The sequence below is a fragment of the Peromyscus californicus genome, unplaced genomic scaffold (genome assembly GCF_007827085.1).
Source record: "Peromyscus californicus insignis strain IS unplaced genomic scaffold, ASM782708v3 Scaffold_10__1_contigs__length_136768540, whole genome shotgun sequence".
In the NCBI taxonomy this organism is placed as follows: domain Eukaryota; kingdom Metazoa; phylum Chordata; class Mammalia; order Rodentia; family Cricetidae; genus Peromyscus; species Peromyscus californicus.
The window spans coordinates 15,332,114-15,349,264 of record NW_026294391.1 but is presented as its reverse complement, the minus strand read 5'-3'; the positions used below and the strand labels follow the sequence as shown (position 1 = coordinate 15,349,264).

General features: G+C 42.8%; 1 protein-coding gene across 3 annotated transcripts in view; it reads left to right on the top strand.

The window, feature by feature from the left end:
- Klf8 (KLF transcription factor 8) overlaps nt 1-17,151 on the top strand; it is a 166,822-nt gene that overhangs the window by 121,854 nt on the left and 27,817 nt on the right. The window contains exons 1-4 of one of the 3 annotated variants that reach the window (XM_052752874.1): nt 8,566-8,745; nt 8,878-8,993; nt 9,325-9,505; nt 10,870-11,089. The exons of 1 other annotated variant lie outside the window; for it this stretch is intronic. In XM_052752874.1, coding sequence (XP_052608834.1) covers nt 9,440-9,505; nt 10,870-11,089 — 286 coding nt within the window. In that variant the 5' untranslated portion in view covers nt 8,566-8,745; nt 8,878-8,993; nt 9,325-9,439. One more of the 3 variants, XM_052752907.1, reaches the window with a different exon arrangement.

Here is a 17,151-nt window from a genome sequence, read left to right as displayed (position 1 = left end):
TTTGTTTTACATCTGTTTATTTTGTGTAAGTGTGTAGGTGAAAACATAAACTTTACCACAATCTGTGCTACCTACCGTGATAATCTATGTCTAGCCCGTATTTTCCAATTAGTAAAAATAATTCGTGATCATTATAGAAAATATTTTAAATACTGTAAAGTTTTCAGATAATTCTATACACTAAATGTATCTCTGTATCAAAAATGTGTGTATAGACAAATTTAAATGACATTATATATGCTCTTTTGTGTCTATTTTTCGACTTAATATGACAAAATATTTTATGTAGCCATATTTGTATTGCAAAACCTAGCTTGTTTTCCTTTCCCCTCTCCATTCCTTCCTTCCTCCTCCTCCTCCTCCTCCTCCTCCTCCTCCTCCTCCTCCTCCTCCTCCTCCTTTTTTTTCAGTTTTGGGGAATTGAACCTAGGACTTGGCTTCTCAAAGTTAAGCAAACCTATTCCCACTGAAGTATATTCCTATTCTTATTTTTATTTTGAGATGAGAACTTGCTCTGTAGCCCAGAGTGGACTCCAGTTTGTGATTTTCCTGCCTCAGCCCCTCAAGTAATTGTGATTATGGGCGTGTGCCACTTTGCATAGCTAAAAGCATAAATTCTGATGTCTGTATATTATCATATCCTTTATGCTGCTATAATAATATCACATAGTGGCTAATTTACAATGAGAGTTTATGTCTCATTGTTCTGAAACCTGGTATATATAAGATCAAGGATCTTGCAGATTAGTGTCTTGCAAGGGCTGTTTTTTTGCTTCCAAGATGGTACCATGTTGCTGGCCTTCCAGAAGGTGTGAGCATTGTTTTCACATTGCAGAAGGAATGGAAGGGGGCAAGGGGACAAAGTCTGTTCCTTAGGCCTTTTTGTAAGAGTACTAATAGCTTTCTCAAGGGTCCTTCCTCTTAATGCCTTGGGAATCAAGGTTTCTATATATGAGTTTTGGAGAAAGGACATATCAAATCTGACTAGCAGTGTATTTGTTATTTGGGCATCCTGTAATCTAGCTCCCTAATATCTAATTGTTGAACACTCAATCTCTTCTATTATATCTAAGTATGGAGTGATCTTCCTTTGCCTTTATTTATGGTTTTCTGTTAATAGACTTACTCTGCAGTTAATTACCTGGTAAACTAAGATGCTAAAACATCTTGGTTTCTGGGAGATGGCATCACTGATTGAGGAGTCTATAATTTGCTGTAAGTAGCTGAGATAGCAGATAGCAAAGAGTGTGGAAATGATGTTACAGAAGTAGATTGAGCCATTGGGGATGGGAAAGGAAAGAAGGTGAGGCATTTGAATTATCATGAATGGGAAAAACAGTCTTGTCTGTATTTCTCCAGAGTTGAATCTCAGGACCAATAAAGTATCATTGAGTTCAACACAAATACAGGTTGTGAGTCCCTTATCCAAATGCTTGGGAACAGAAGTGTTTTAGATTTCAAGTTTTTTCCTCAGATTGTGGAATATTTCTGTATTTATATAATAATATATCTTGGATATGGTCTCATGCTTAAACATGAAATTTATTTTTATTTCAATTTATGAGAATAGCTTGAAGGTAATTTTATGTAATATTTAGTGAGAATGTATTTTTACATTTGTATTTATTCAAGGTGTGGGAATGTGCATGCGTGTGCGTGTGCATACATGTGGATGTGAGAGAACACAATGTAAGGAGTCAGTTGGACTTTTCACAACTCAAATGTATGTGAGTTCTGGGTATCAAACTCAGTCCATCGGGTTTGTCAGCCAGCGCATCTCACCAGCCCTAGTGTAAGTGTATTGTAACTATAATTCTATGAGACAGGCAGGAACCTTTGCTGTCTAAGCACTCAAAATGCTTCAAACTTCAGAGCATTTTAGATGTCCGGGTTGGGATTCGCAATCTGTAAAATGTACTAGCTAGCGCTCACTCTGTACCAAGTACATGTATTGTTACCTTATCTTCTCAGTGTCATATTTGGCAGCTTTTCTCCTAATCCTCATCTTAACAAATAAGGAAACCAAGACCCAGGCAGTTTATAGAAGTTGTCCAGTGTCACACAGCTATTAAGTGATGAATTAGTGGCAACATTGATAAAATGATGGCAGCATTAATATGCAGACATCCATCTCTAATGCTTAATTATTGCACTGTACCAACTTGGACTGGGTTTTTGCTACAGTATAGGTACTATGCTCAGAAATGAAATCAGGATGATAATTGAACTATGATGACCAAACTCCTGATATCAAGGAGCTAACAGTCAAATGAGTAAGATTGCACGTAAAAAGATAAATTTAATAAAATGTGACGAGCCCTATGGGAGTCATATTTCACCATGTTGCAAGAGGCAAAAGAAAGCCTTTTAGTATAAAGTGGGTGGTTCAAGAATTAGGGGCAGGTGGCTTTCCCTAGGTTCAGTGTTAAAATGCCATGCTCTATTATCAATTCTGCCATGGTTATAGGAAAAATGGGCAAGTTTGATTTTTATTTGTAGATTGGGGTGTTAACGCCCTCCTCTAAATCAAGGTGTCCAATAAATGAACTGTTGGATTGGAGTAATTAAATTCACACTGGCTTGCTAAAGATCAATGTTTGAGTTACTTTCATGATTTAGAACATATCTGTAGCATTACTTACTTATTGTTCTTTAAATGAACTAACTTACTTCAATAAAAATAAATTTCTACAAAAATAGTGTGGCTGAAAACGGAAAGCCAGTTTTATTTTCTGTAAATAGAAGGTAACCATAAAAGTAAATACACAGTATGGGAAAATATTTATTTGTGTGCCACCCAAAATGATCCTTTATAGAACTATTGGCATACACGCCACATGTTGAAAACACTTACTGAAATAACATCGTCAGGCCTTTCCCACACTGACATTCTGTAACTGGGTTGAGTAAGTCTTGCAAGGATTCGTGTCTCCCACATTTTATTTTCAGCACATTTGTGCACATTTCCTCCACTTGGCCACACAGCCCTGACCATTTCAATTGTGTGTTTCTACCATGTAAATAGGTGTATCCCCGTGGCATACTAATTAGACACTCATCCCCGATCAGACCATTTATCTCATTTTAGGAAGTGAATTGCCGCTGCTAATCTGCCTGCCATCCTCATTTCAATTCATTACTGTACTGACTTGAGAGAGTAATGCGCTGTCCTTGTCACTCCCCATCAGGCTGCTTTAACTGGATTTGTGGGATTGACTTGAGGGCTAAAAACTACTACAATGCAAGGCTATTTGGTGAAAGGAGGAAATGAAGGAAATAAAGCATGAGGCTTCAGTACTTGTAGTAGGCGTGTTAAGAAAGATTTTGAGAAAGCACCATGGGCAGAACCCCATTCAGATTTTCTGTTTTACTTTCTGAGTGACGTGATAAACTGTCCTGGCCCTCAGGGTCAGGATCCATTTCTTACTTGTTTGGGGAATAATGGGAACTAGACCATACCCTTCTGTAAGGGACATGAGAGCTGCTTATTGTGCCTTTGGGGACCTAGTACTCCTAGATTACCGTAGTGATAAAGAAATTTCTTTCCTGTTTATATATTTCCTTATATAATCTCATATGTTTATTTGGGAAATATGAAAGCAAGTATTCAATCTTATACTGACTCGGGAATATACATTCTAGGGACAAGGACACCTTTCCTTCAGGTGAGGCCGAGGCTCCCAGTTTTTCTGGTTTGACTTGGTTGCTCACTGTTGAAGGTTCTTCCTTCCTCCAATTTATGGGTGTGGTAACTTCTGTAGTCTAAGTGGTGTGAAAATCCATGGGAGCCCAACTTCTTGTCCTAACACATACACCACCACCACCACCACCATGACCACCACCACCACCACACTACCACAATTAATCAAGCGTTTTAGTCATAGTTAGTGGCCTAAGGCACAACTAAATTTATAGTCGTTTGTAGGCCTGCTAGAGCTTGCCTGGGATGGTATTATGCCAGGAGGATTTCAAATTCTGGCCATATGCTCCTGGCCCACTGGACATTCCTAAGGTGAATTTAATTGTGTCTCTGGATGCCTTAGAGCAAACAGTTTGGTTGCTAATTTTGTAAATTGGTGTATTTGGATGTATAAGGAAAGGGAATACAAAGAATATGGGTCATTGCTTCAACTTCTGTGGCCAAAAAGGAGACTCAAAGTTCAGAGGTTCCATTGTTAAAAGTAATATTAGTTAACCTTTGAGAGGTTCCTTTGTGCCAAGCAGTGTGCTTTGCAGGCCGTAATCTCATCGGGCGGGCTGAGGTAGGGTTTTCCGAGACTGGTTACTGATAGAACTCTGGAGACTTTGAGAAAAAAACGGTTTGATTCCTTCCACTCTGGGAAAGAAGCCCCAAAACTTAAATTTGCTAGTCACTGCAAAGCCTCCTCTGTGTCTTATTTAATTTTTTTGACAGTTCTGTGAAGTCAGTGCTAACAGTATCTCTATAAAAGAAATCGCTGTAGAAACTGGTGTTTAGAGACGTGAAGGCTTTTGCTCAACGTTGCATAGCTTACAAACCAAGTCTTTTTCCAGGTCTTTTCCTCTCAGTAACCTTCGAGATGTCCTCTGAGCCATGGGAGGAACTCAACACTGCTTCAACACTGGCAGGGAGGCAAAAGGTCTCCTTCTAGCTGAGCTTGCAGGGGGACTATACCCCCTGGGGAATGCAGAGCAAAAAAAAAAAAGTGGGTGAGGAGGGCAATTTTGTTCCCACTAGGTCTGAGCTATGCACTGGTTTTGGCAATAGTCTTGCCCCAGGAACAGCATATCATAAGAGGGCCAGTTCTTCTGTTTATGTATTTACCTTCTTCCTTGTCCCCCAGGCTGCTCTACCCTGCTCGCCCCCTAAATCTCCTCCCTTGTCTTGTCTCCGCCCTTCCTCATCATCCTCTTCTGCCCCTTTTTTTCTGCCCCACCTTCTCCTTAGCTCCAGCCCTTCAAGAATTTTCAATTGTTGTTGTTGTTCTGCTGGGAGCAGGCAGGGTGGAGGCCTCTTCCTGAGGCTTTGCCCCCTCTTCTCCCTCTAGCCCTCATTCTGGGCTCCACCCCGGTAGTTTGTTGGCATTCTGGAGGAGGAAGAGAAACAGGAGAATGAAGAGGAAGAAGGGCAACAAAGAACAGCATCTTGTGTGATCTGGGTGTCTGCAGGCTTCTCCACCATCTTTCATTAAGTTCAGTTTCTAATTTAACCCTCACCTTCCCCCTCAGATTCTTTAAGCATATAGAGGAGAGTTTAGGCTGCTTTTGTAAGCGTTCAGGCTCCTTATGCTTGGGGTGAAATGGGGCAAGTTGAAGATATTGGAGGTTGCTCTTTGCCTTATTTCTTAAGCCACCTAAGAAAAGGGGAGCCTGTGGTTCTTCCTAGAAGGAAGAAGCATTGCATCTGCTTCTCCATGTCTGCTCCCTCACAACTTTCCATGTGATATAAATGGCATCCGCCATGCTGTTTATTGATCTGAGAACAAGTGTGGAGGGGCTCAGTGGGAGAGTGCTGGCCAGACATACCCAATGCACTGGGTTCAGGCTACGGTCTGGAGAAATAGAGAACAGAGACAAAGAATGTCAAGGTAAACGCCATCTTTACCACTAACCGAGGGACACAGTTCCTTGTGAGTCACCTTTGAGTTCTCATTCAAACCAGATGGATACCATATCTAAAATCTTCAAAGGAAAAGTGTGAACCGAAAGACTGGGTCTGATGAAGTCAAGGGCTCCTACTCTGGAGTCCCCAGGAGAGAGAGAGAATGGGTGGTTTTATTTTATTTCTCCCTCTAATGTTCAACATGCTTCTTACTAGGGCATAGGTGCTTAGTATGTTTCATTGACTAAATGGGTGGGAAAGAGTCTCAAGTTCATTTACCTAAGGTTTAATAATTTACTTTGTTTTTTCCAAAATCTGAATTTACCAATCTGGTCCAATGTTTTCTATACAAATGCAGTTGAGGCAGACAAAAACAAGGGCATAAAATAAATTAGATAACCAGGGATACTTTTAGTCAGAGGATCGACTGTTTGACTATCTTCAAATGGACACAACTTTTTTTTTTTTTTTTTTTTGGTTTTTTTGAGACAGGGTTTCTCTGTGTAGCTTTGCGCCTTTCCTGGATCTCGCTCTGTAGACCAGGCTGGCCTCAAACTCACAGAGATCCGCCTGCCTTTGCCTCCCGAGTGCTGGGATTAAAGGCGTGCGCCACCACCACCTGGCTAGGACACAACTTTTTGAGGAGCCTGCGTAGATTGAACGAAGACTTCACTGAAGGCCGAATGGTGTACCTAGCATAGATAAAGAATTCTCGTGGCTATTGATGTAGAAATTTATTACAGAAGTCTACCGGTCTTAATTTTTCACATCACAAAAGTGTATTAGTCTTTGATATAAACAGTTTGACATCCTTGAATCTAAAACCATCTGTCATTACTGAAGATAGCCTCAGACTAATGACAAATCATTCTTTTAGTAATACTCCCCAGATTTTATACATTAAGAACATAAGGCTCCAAGGGATAAAATGACACTTTTAAAAAAGAATATGTAGAGTTGTACATTGTATGGCTTTCACTTAGTAAGTCTTACCTTGTAAGCGGGGCAGGGGTGTAGGCATCGGTGGAAATACGGTATAGAGAGATAGTGAGGCATTTATAAAAGCCCTTACTACAGGGTCATTCTTTCACATAGCACGTACATATACATGCTGTTTAATCTTTGTTCCTTGGTTTCTACATATGAAAGTGACAGTGATAATACCTACCTATACCACTGTCAGAATGATTCAATGCATCTTAGAACAGAGCTCAGCACATAGTTTCTGCTCGATAACTATTATTGATAACAATACCCAGCATCTACATTACAGACATAATAACACCTGATGCCTAACCTCCAGGACATTATAGTGTAGTAATAAGGAGAAGCAGTTATAACAACACATGGATACCTAGAGGTACAGCAGGAAATGGTCAGTTCTTCCTGAGTGAATTAAATAAGGAGAGGAGATGACCTTTAGTTCGTCCTTTTAAAAAGGTGGGCAGAGAGTTTAAACAGCCACTTCAGACAGAGAAGGTAAGGTGTCTGTCTCATGGCCCCGAGGCTGGAAAAGGCCTGGAATTATCAGAGATTTCAAATCTGGGTAAGATCTAGCAGGCCAGGAAAACCCTGCTGCTTGAGATAGAGGCAGGGTCCAGACCCTCATCACAGCAAGTGGAAGAATTCCGAGGTGTTACCTTAATGTTTAGGTAGTTGGTGAACTACCGTGAAAGAACAGATTGTCTGGGGAGGGAAGGAAAGGAGATGTTTACAACACATCTGAGCAGACATAGCAATTAAGCAAATGGACATACATTCCAGGCACATACTGAGCTGGGTGTGACAGTTCGTGCCTGCAAACTCAGAACTAATGAAACTGAGGCAGGAGACTGGTGAGTTTGAGGACAGCCTAGGCTATAACATTAGCCGGAGCTCCATGTAAGACTACCTATCTCAAACAACAACAAAAATGAGCTGGGGTACAGCTGAGTGGTAGAGTGCTTAGAATACACAAGGTCCTGAATTCAGTCCTCAGTCCTCCCTGATGAGGCATAAAAATATAGTGCTACCCACTTTCCAGGATTTTTCCCAGGAATAAAGGAAAATGGATGACTGTAATGGTACCTGGCCCAGTGAACTGCCCATGCGAGGTGCTGAATACACGGAGCCTATTATTATTTCTCTTGCTTGGCTGCTCCTTCCCTTCCTCTCCTTTGTTTCTTCTCTCTTTTGCCTCCCCTTTGAAAGAACTGTGATAGGGAAGAGGCACTGGAAGGAGGCTGTGGTTGTCTGTGACTTCCTGGGTTTCCATTAAATGAGCTAGAGAAGGACTACAAGGCAAGGGCAAGGAAATGCTGGAAACGTGGCTTCTATTCTATGGATTCAGATCTTCAGGGAGGTTAGCCAATACTTGGCTGGGAGGCGGTCTCAGGGGGTTGAGAACTCTATTCTTAGAGAGCTGGTAGCTGGGAGACTCAGAAAGCCTTTCTGAACTCTCCCTGCCAGGGCCACAGGGTGTTAGTAATTCATCTTCAACTCATTTTTCCCCACCTTCTCTTTACTCTCACCTTCTCTTAGCTAGTGCTAGAAAATGCACCCAGCTCCAATCTCCATTCCTCTTAAGCGTCATCCCTAAAAAGACACTGTGACCCCTCTGTCCTTGCTACTGTCACACGTTGCCATGGAGAACTGGGAGGGTAAAAATCCGCTTACAGTTACCATCTTTCTGGCACTCCCCATTCCGCATCCCTTTCTTCCTAGACATCCCTTACTCCCAATCACCACACCCTTCTCACCCTTCCCTAGAGAGCTTAAATCCTGGTGGATAGGTGACCATGTAGTGTGCCCGAAAACCCCTGTCAAGGACTAAGGATGCACTGAAACTGATTTCAGTTGTACCTGCTGCTGCAGGAGGCCAACAGAGACCGCCGCCAGGGGCGAGGCCAGCTCCTAGCTCCTAGGTCTCGCCCCACCCCCTCCCCTGTCCCTCCTCCTTCTCTGCCCCACCCATCTCCACCCCCCTCCTACTCCACTCCCCTCTAGCGGCCACTTGTCCCTTTTAAGGAACTCCACCCTAGGTGGAGTCCTCATGGTAGTCACACCTCTCTTCTGGGCCTAGTCTGCTAGAGAAAGAGCTAAGCACTCCACCTACTCAGGTTGCCCGGCGAGGCGAGCCGCCAGGCTCTGACCCCACGGGCGTGGTGTACCAGTGGGGTGGCCAGGTACCACCGGGAAGTCTCTCTGGCGGGGTCCAGCAGGAGTGCCTGCCACTAACGTGGGAGCCCCTGCCCTGGGTCGGTGTTTTCCTATATGTTTCGACCAATCGCCGGCCTCTTTTCCTCCTTTCTTTTTAGGAAGGCGCCGGGTGTGCAGCGCTAACCGCTGCGTGGAGGGGATCCTCTGGCGCTGTCTCCTTGCGGGTCTTCACTGACTCCTCCGTCTCAACTTTGCGTTCAAGTCGTGATCTGAGGTTTGGGTGCTTTGCCGGGACCCCACCCCGGCTCTCTCGGGGAGGGTGTGAGGAGTTCTGGGGTGGGTGGAGAATGGGCTTGGCCGGAACTGAATCGGTTGAGGTAAAAGGGGAACGCAGGAGCTTTAGCGCTGGCCACTTCGCTCCGGAGAAGCCGCTGTATTTTTAGCACAGGGAAAGCTGCAGTGGGAGGATTCTTTTTAGGAAGTCTGCTCCGCCGCCCCGATTCGGGGCTTGGATGCTTGAAAGCTTTGTTTCCCTTGTTCTGAGGGTGGCCCAGCTGGGTCTGAATCGACTCCCTCCCTTTTTCGTTTCCCCCATCCTTTTCCAGCCAGGAGAAAACAGAGGTGGGGGACCAAGGAAGAGGAGGCTAAAGCGTTGCCAGGCGCGCTGTCAGACATGGGCGGGTGCGAGGGGAACAGCTGTCTTGAGATCAGCTCAGGAGTATGAGTCTCCGGGAGGACCGCATGAGCTCCGGACACTTCAGGAGTCCTCAGCTAGAGACAAGGGCGGTAAGTGACTCGGGAAAGAACCCACTCTCATGTCCTCAATCTAGGTTCTAACTAACCCCCTCCTCCGCCCCGCGCCGCCGCCGCTGCCGCCGCCAACCGCACACACCCACTTGGCTTTGGGTTTTAGCAGTGAAGTGTTGGGATGGGGGGCGTGTGAGCGGAAAGGGTAAGAACATTATGTGGAATCAAATTAAACTCAAGGGAAAAATGACTTCCCTTAAGGATTGTGAAGCGAGACTAAGAGGAGGGGGTACTTCAGGGGGCCTTGTGGAAGAATTGGAAGGGGACAAGAAAGGATAGGTTTGTCTACTTCAGTCTGTCCTGTCTCTATGCTCTCAATTCTCCTTAAGTGGTTCGTTTTAACCGCATACATCCAAAGTCTCAGCAAGAGAGAAGAGAATTTGGAAGACCAGTGATCCCACTTACGTCACCCCTCCCTTCCCCCAAGCGGTAGCAGGTACCTAGAGATGATTCTCCAAAGAGGGAGGAGGGGCCGTGAAGAGTTAAACTGGGAGCATGGCCTCTTAGTATTGGTGGCAAGACCCCTTCCCGGAGCCTCTGAGGAGGAGCTGCTTAGGGCGTGCCAGCTCTTTAAGGAGGGGCTGAGCTTGGTTGCAGGAGGAAGCCAGAGCGAAGCCTTATCTAGGCTCCTTAAGATGTGGCCAAGAGGTGAGTTCTTGTAGGTGGAGGATCAGCGGGGATTGCTGTGATTACCGGAGCGAAAGGACGTGGTTCGCCACAGGTGAAGCTTTTTTGTACTTTTTTGACCCTAAGAATGTTGAAGAAACGAAATCATATCCTAACAGGTGGGCAGGGGAGCAAGACCTTATTTTCTCTAACATTACTGCCCATGCGGGGGGAAAAAAAAGATAAAGTACTTGTATGCCACTTAGTGTAATAGTGAGAAAGAAAAGAGAAAAAAAGAGACTAATATCTAAATGTGGATTTTAAGCTGAAGATATTGGTTTGGGATAATAGAAAAGATCTACTTTGAAACTCTCCTACCGCCACTAACTGGTTTTATGACCATGAACCTTGCTTTTCTCCTCTGTAGGATGCATGTTAAAAATTCTTACTCAGAAGATATATATGGCATGTGCCGCTTCGACTTGCTCTGGTTTTCACTTTCTTTTCCTACTCTTTGGGGTTCCCTCTGGAGCACCGCTAGTCAAATTAGTACTTTGCGGTCCTTAAAACACATTTCGGACGAAGGGAGCGAAGACCTGTGCAGTTTGAACAGTTTGCTCAAAAACAGGCTGGAATATATGTCTTATTTGTTTGTGATTTAACATTGTTCCCACTGGATTTTATCAGCTGCAAGAGAAAAGGCCACTAATCGTCCTATCTTCTGATTCTTTGGTCAGTTTAACCAAGATGATGTAACCAGCAGGACGTTTGGACAGCAAACCAGTGACTCAGAAATGACTTCATCCTCTTCTTCAAAGTTTGGGGGTAACCCTTATGAGAGAGACATTAATCCTTGGAAACTGCTGACGCGACAGGCTAGGCACAGTGTGTCTCCAGGTTATCTTAGAGGGCAGCTAGGCAAAAACACAGGACGGCTAGAAATACCACTTCAAAAGAGTAAGTGACAAATGTAACTACCTCGTCTGTTTGCTAGACCAAATTGCATAAAGGCTCGCTCGAGTTTTCCAGCATCAGAATGCTGGAAAGCCCTCTTGCTTTCAGAGCTCATAGGAGGGAAAATTGGTGGGGGAAAAGTGATCACCACAACCACCCTTATTTTTCTTGTTTATGCACTTCAGAGATGCGGCTCTTAATGGTTCTTCTGTTTGGTTTTTTTATTGCCAAGGTATCAAGACTAGATATTATTAGTCTTTCCAGAATGTTCTGTTTCTCATGCGAGGAGGTGGAGATTGGCTACTCTAGCTTTTGTACTCTGGCAGGGGCTTATTAATGTTTGATACATCTAGATGTTTTATTTTCGTATTTCTGTCTTTGTTATTTTTATTTATGTGCTTTTGTATGTGTCCGGATGAGTAAATTGCTGCTTATTTGAAGAAACCAGAACTCCTGGTGATTGTGAGCTGCCCAACATGGGTTCTGGGAACCAAACCTGGGTCCTCTGGAAGAGCAGGAAGTGCTCTTAACATGTAGCCGTCATGTCACTCCAGCCCAGGACATTTATATGTTTACCTTAGCTTTGAGTCAGTTATACTTTATGAGCTCACTTAAATTGTTGGATGAAGGAAAAACAGTTTGGGGATATGTAATTCATTTAGCAAATTGACATACTGGACGTTAGGCACTGGGGAAAATGGTATTATGTTGTTTGTTTCTTAATATTATTGGGCATTGGAATCAGTGTCTAGTATACCATTGTAATTTTTAAAACGGTAATAAGGTCTTACCATGTAGCCAGGCAAACCTGGCTCTCAATCCTCCTGCCTCAGCCTCCTGAGTGCTGGAATTATAGGCATGAGCAATTTTTTTTTTTTTTTTTTGGTTTTTCGAGACAGGGTTTCTCCGTGTAGTTTTGGTGCCAGTCCTGGATCTTGCTCTGTAGACTAGACTGGTCTCATACTCACAGAGATCGTCCTGACTCTGCCTTCAGAGTGCTGGGATTAAAGGCGTGCGCCCGCCGCCGCCGCCGCCGCCGCTGCCACCGCCGCCGCTGCTGCCGCTGCCGCTGCCGCTGCCGCCGCCACTGCCGCCGCCGCCGCCGCGCGCACACGCGCGCGCCATGAACACTTTTTAAAGCTCCTTTTGTTTTAAAGCTCTGCTGCATTTTGATTATTTGTATTCATAACGAAACCTCCAGTCCTTTGAGACCGAGAACTTCTTGATGACACTCATATCGTCGTGTCTTCATAGTGCTTACCTAATTACCTTTCCCTTGTAAACACTTGGTACATATTTTGTAGATTGTGATCTGAGGTCATGTTCTTTTTTTAGTTTTTCGAGGCAGGGGTTCTCTGTATAATAGCCCTGGCTGTCCTGCAACTCACTCTATAGACCAGGCTGGCCTCGAACTCACAGAGATCCGTCTGCTTCTGCCGAGTGCTGGGACTAAAGGCGTGCGCCACCACCGCGGGGACCTAAGGTCTTATTCTAAACTGCCATATTTTTTGTAAGTGAAGAGAAACCTTCTTAGGTGTGATTGACCTAAATGATCATCCAGTATGGTTACAATTTAACTGCTAAGTAGAGTATGAATAGATGGTGTTATCTCTTCGTCCAAAGACAATCTGAGACCACATTTGGTTTTCTTTCGGACTTACAGACTGATGTTGTTTATTTAGATTTTATAAGTAGAAGTCGGGTTTCTGTTCTTTTTATTAACCCCAACTCAACTTTATCATCTAGCCTCTTATTTCTAAAATATGGTCCTTTGTGGTTGTAAATAATGTATTTAAGTAAAGGGTCTCACTAATTTTGCTCGTTTCAATGCTTCGTTTTACTTTAATGTTGTTAATGTTGTGTGTCTGAATGGGGAGACGTATAAATTATTGAGCAGGAAGTTAGTTATAAATGTCCAGAACATGCTAGATGGTCAATATAACACGTTAAAAGATGTTATCTGTATATTTAAATTTCTTTTTAAGTGCAATGTGGATTTGGTGGGTTGTTTTTTTTTTTATGTCTTTTTGCCATGCTAGGAAATGAACTTACGGTCTTGGGTATGCTAAGGAAGTGTTCTGCCACTGAACTGCATTCTGAGTCTATGAGAATTTGAAGGTTAAATAATGCAACGCTAGCACCTTGTTAAGATATTTCAAACCTGCCTGGCGGTGGTGGTGGCCTACACCTTTACTCCCTGCGCTTGGGAGGCAGGCGGATCTCATAGTTTGAGACCAGCCTGGTCTGCAGAGTGAGTTCCAGGGCAGCCAGGGCTACACAGAGAAACTCTGTCTTGAAAAACCAACCCCCCACCATACACATTTTGTTGTAACCACCACCTTAGCATTCTAAATAGAGCCCATTTTCACCTCTAGAGTTACCCACTGCTCATTCAAGACTTTTCCTTTCCATTTCCCTGTTCTACAAGCTGCCATTAACATAACCTTGGCGAAGTTATTTAAACTATGCATTTGAATGTTTTCCTCTGAATTAGAGCTCACAGTAGAGACTACTTGAATGGTAGTGAGGAGCATACTGCTCACTGTGAAATGCTTGTGAAAATTAATTTGTGAAAATGCTTTAAGAATTTATGAAAGTATAAGTATAAGCAGTGAGAAAATGGAGGTGTGGTTGTTGTGATTCTCATGTCTTTTGTACAAAATACAAGCTTTTTTCTTCTTAGTTTCCTTATCCACCTAGTTGGCAAACGAGTTTGTTGCTTGTCTTCATTTCCTAACATCTTTTCTTTTATCCTAAAAGTTGCCACACCTTAATTTAGACCAGAGGCTGAAATAATTAGCCTATATACCTTTTTTTTGTTTTGTTTTGTTTTTTTGAGACAGGGTTTCTCTGTGTAGTTTTGGAGCCTGTCCTGGGTCTTGCTCTCTAGACCAGGCTGGCCTCGAACTCACAGAGATCCGCCTGCCTCTGCCTCCCGAGTGCTGGGATTAAAGGCATGTGCCACCACTGCCTGGCCTTGCCTATATACCAATTACAGCTCATACAAAAATTTTGTTTTCCCTAAAAAATTTTAAACTCTCTTTTATTTACCTTTTTGTTAACAGATGTATACCCCCCCCCCCCCCCCCCCCGAGCTGAGGACCGAACCCAGGGCCTTGTGCTTGCTAGGCAAGCGAAGAAGCCCCCCCCCCCCCACCAAACAGGGATTCTCTGTGTAGCTTTGCGCCTTTCCTGGAACTCGCTTTGGAGACCAGGCTGGCCTCGAACTCACCGAGATCCGCCTGGTTCTGCCTCCCTTAAAGGCGTGCGCCACTACTGCCCGGCAACAGATGTAATTTAAATAGGTAACATTCCATACGGCTCAAGACCCAACATAAACAAAAGGTTACACAGTGAAAACTCTCCCCTTATTAGTCCATTAGCCACTTATTCTTCCTCACTGGAGACAACTGAAGTTATTATTTATTATGATTCTTTGTGAAGATATTGAAGTATATCCAATAGAAACAGTATATGTGAATACACACATACGCATTGTTCAACTTTTTTTCCTTTTATAATTTTTTAATCTAAATTCATTTTTTTCTGTTTTGTTTTTATGCATTTTAAATTAAAATATAATTATATCACTTTCCTTTTTTCTTCATCCTACATGTTTATTTGCCTTTTTAATCCCTTAATATTTTTATCTTAATTTTGAGATTGTAATTTAATTATATTCCTCTCATTTATACACAAATAGTAACACATTCTGCATATTCTTCCATTTGCTTTTCCACTTAAAAATAGATTTTGGAGATATTTCCCTATAGGTTTATAAAACCGCCTCATGGTTCTGTGTGACTGTATAGTTTTTTTACTATATGGGTAAGCTATGGTTTATTCGGCCACTCTTTTATTGATCAACATTCAGGATATTTCCAAATGTCTGTAGTGTTTCTAATAAGAATGAAAACTCAGTAAGTTTTATATATATAGGGCTGTTAGAACAAAATGCCACTAACTGGGTGCTTTAAACAACAGAAATTTTGTTTTTCTGGTTCTAGAGGCTAGAATTTGGGGCTCAGGGGCTCAGCATAGGCAGATGTGAGGGCTATGTTCCTCACTCACAGGCGGCTGCATTCTCTGCTGTATACTCAATATCTTTCTTTGTTTAAGTGAAGAGACAGAACTCTCCTGTGTTTCTTCTTAAGGGATTAATCTTCTGTGATTAGAGCACTACCTGGATGACCTCATTTACTTTTAATTATTTCCATAAAGGCCATATCTCTAAATATAGTCACCTTAGGAGTGAGGGCTTTCACATATGAATGGAGGGCATCAAGCCACTTTGCCCAATCTCATACTCTTAAAAATTGGCTGATTGCCAATATTTTAAAGTTGGATATCATTTAAAATCTAGATTCCATCTTCTCTTAAGTAATTAGATGATAGGATAAGGTAAGATTTTATATGCTATTTCAGAGCAATGAGTCTTTGCTACTGTGGCCTTTTTTTCGTCTTCTCAACTGATACTCAAGTGCTGTGTGCCAATTGTGATTGCTGCCCATTTTGTCTTATGATTAATACCACAATTAGTGGGTACCTTTCCTCTCTTTGTCAATAATAGAGCTTATTGTGAAGGTATGAAAGGACCTCCATTATTGTATTCAACTTAACCAAACCATTCAAAAGTGCAGGGTTGTAGTATTTTTTTTTCATTTAAAAATTTTATTTTTTGAGAGTTTTATACATGTACACAATGAAATATGAACATATCTACCTCTCATTTCCCCCTTTCCAACTTTCCTCCATACGCGCCCCCCCTTCATCTCCTCCTCCTCTTTTTTAAAAAATAACCCACTAAGTCTACTTAGTGCTACTGATATGTGCATGCATGTGGAGCCATCTACTGGAGGAAACATATGCAACCTACTAATGGCCACATCCCCAAAGGCTGTTTCTCTGACTCAGCAGCGATAGCATCTTAGAGGCGGAGCCTTGTGGGCTCCTCCATTCATGCTCAACTTTTGTAGGTCTTGTGCAGGTAACCACGGCTGCTGTGAGTTCATGGTAATAGCCATGTCATCTCTAGAAGAAAACGTTCAAGTATTTTGATGTAGACAAAGAGCTTTTGTATTGAGCATCATACCTGGATTCAAATCCCAGCTCAACCATTTATTCCCATCTTACATGGCTTTAGCATTGCTTACTCATTCTGATCCTGTATCTGTTTTATTCTTTTTGGTTTTTCGAGACAGGGTTTCTCTGTGTAGCTTTGCGCCTGTCCTGGAACTCACTTGGTAGCCCAGGCTGGCCTCGAACTCACAGAGATCCGCCTGGCTCTGCCTCCCGAGTGCTGGGATTAAAGGCGTGCGCCACCACCGCCCGGCTATCTGTTTTATTCTTGTATAAGAGAAAATGGGGCTTGCAAATCACCATCTGAGGAGAGGCTAAATTGATGAGAACACTAGAGGCTAGGCTAGTTGCTATTGTATGACTGGGGAGTGTGCAGATGATGCTGCAGAATGTGAACCTCCAGGATTGTAAATATAAATTGATAAAAAAAAAATTAAGATAGGTGTCACGCTAAGTGGTTTGGATCTTTTCAATATGACTGTATTTTTGTACATCTTGTGATTTTCCTGATGGAAGTAATCCTTGGAGCTGGAGAGATGGCTCATTGGTTAAGAGCACTGACTGCTCTTCCAGAGGACCGGGGTTCAATTCCCAGCAACCACATGGCAGCTCACAACTGTCTGTAACTCCAGTTCTAGGGGACCCGACACCCTCATACAGACATACATGCAGGCAATCTGGAATCTCAAAAATTCTAAAACATTGCTTGTTTTCTTTCTTTTTGTGGTTTTTCAAGACAGGGTTTCTCTGTGTAGCCTTGGCTATCCTGGAACTCACTCTGTAGACCAGGCTAGCTTCAAACTCAGAGGTCCACCTGCCCCTGCCTCCTGAGTGCTAGGATTAAAGGTGTGCACCACCACTGCCTAATTCACCTGTACATTTATTTACTTAAGAAATCCTATAATAATGTATGTGCTAGTGCTATTAATATTTTCACAAGGCACTCAGAATCCCTTTCCCAATTTGTTATTATCACAAAATTTGTT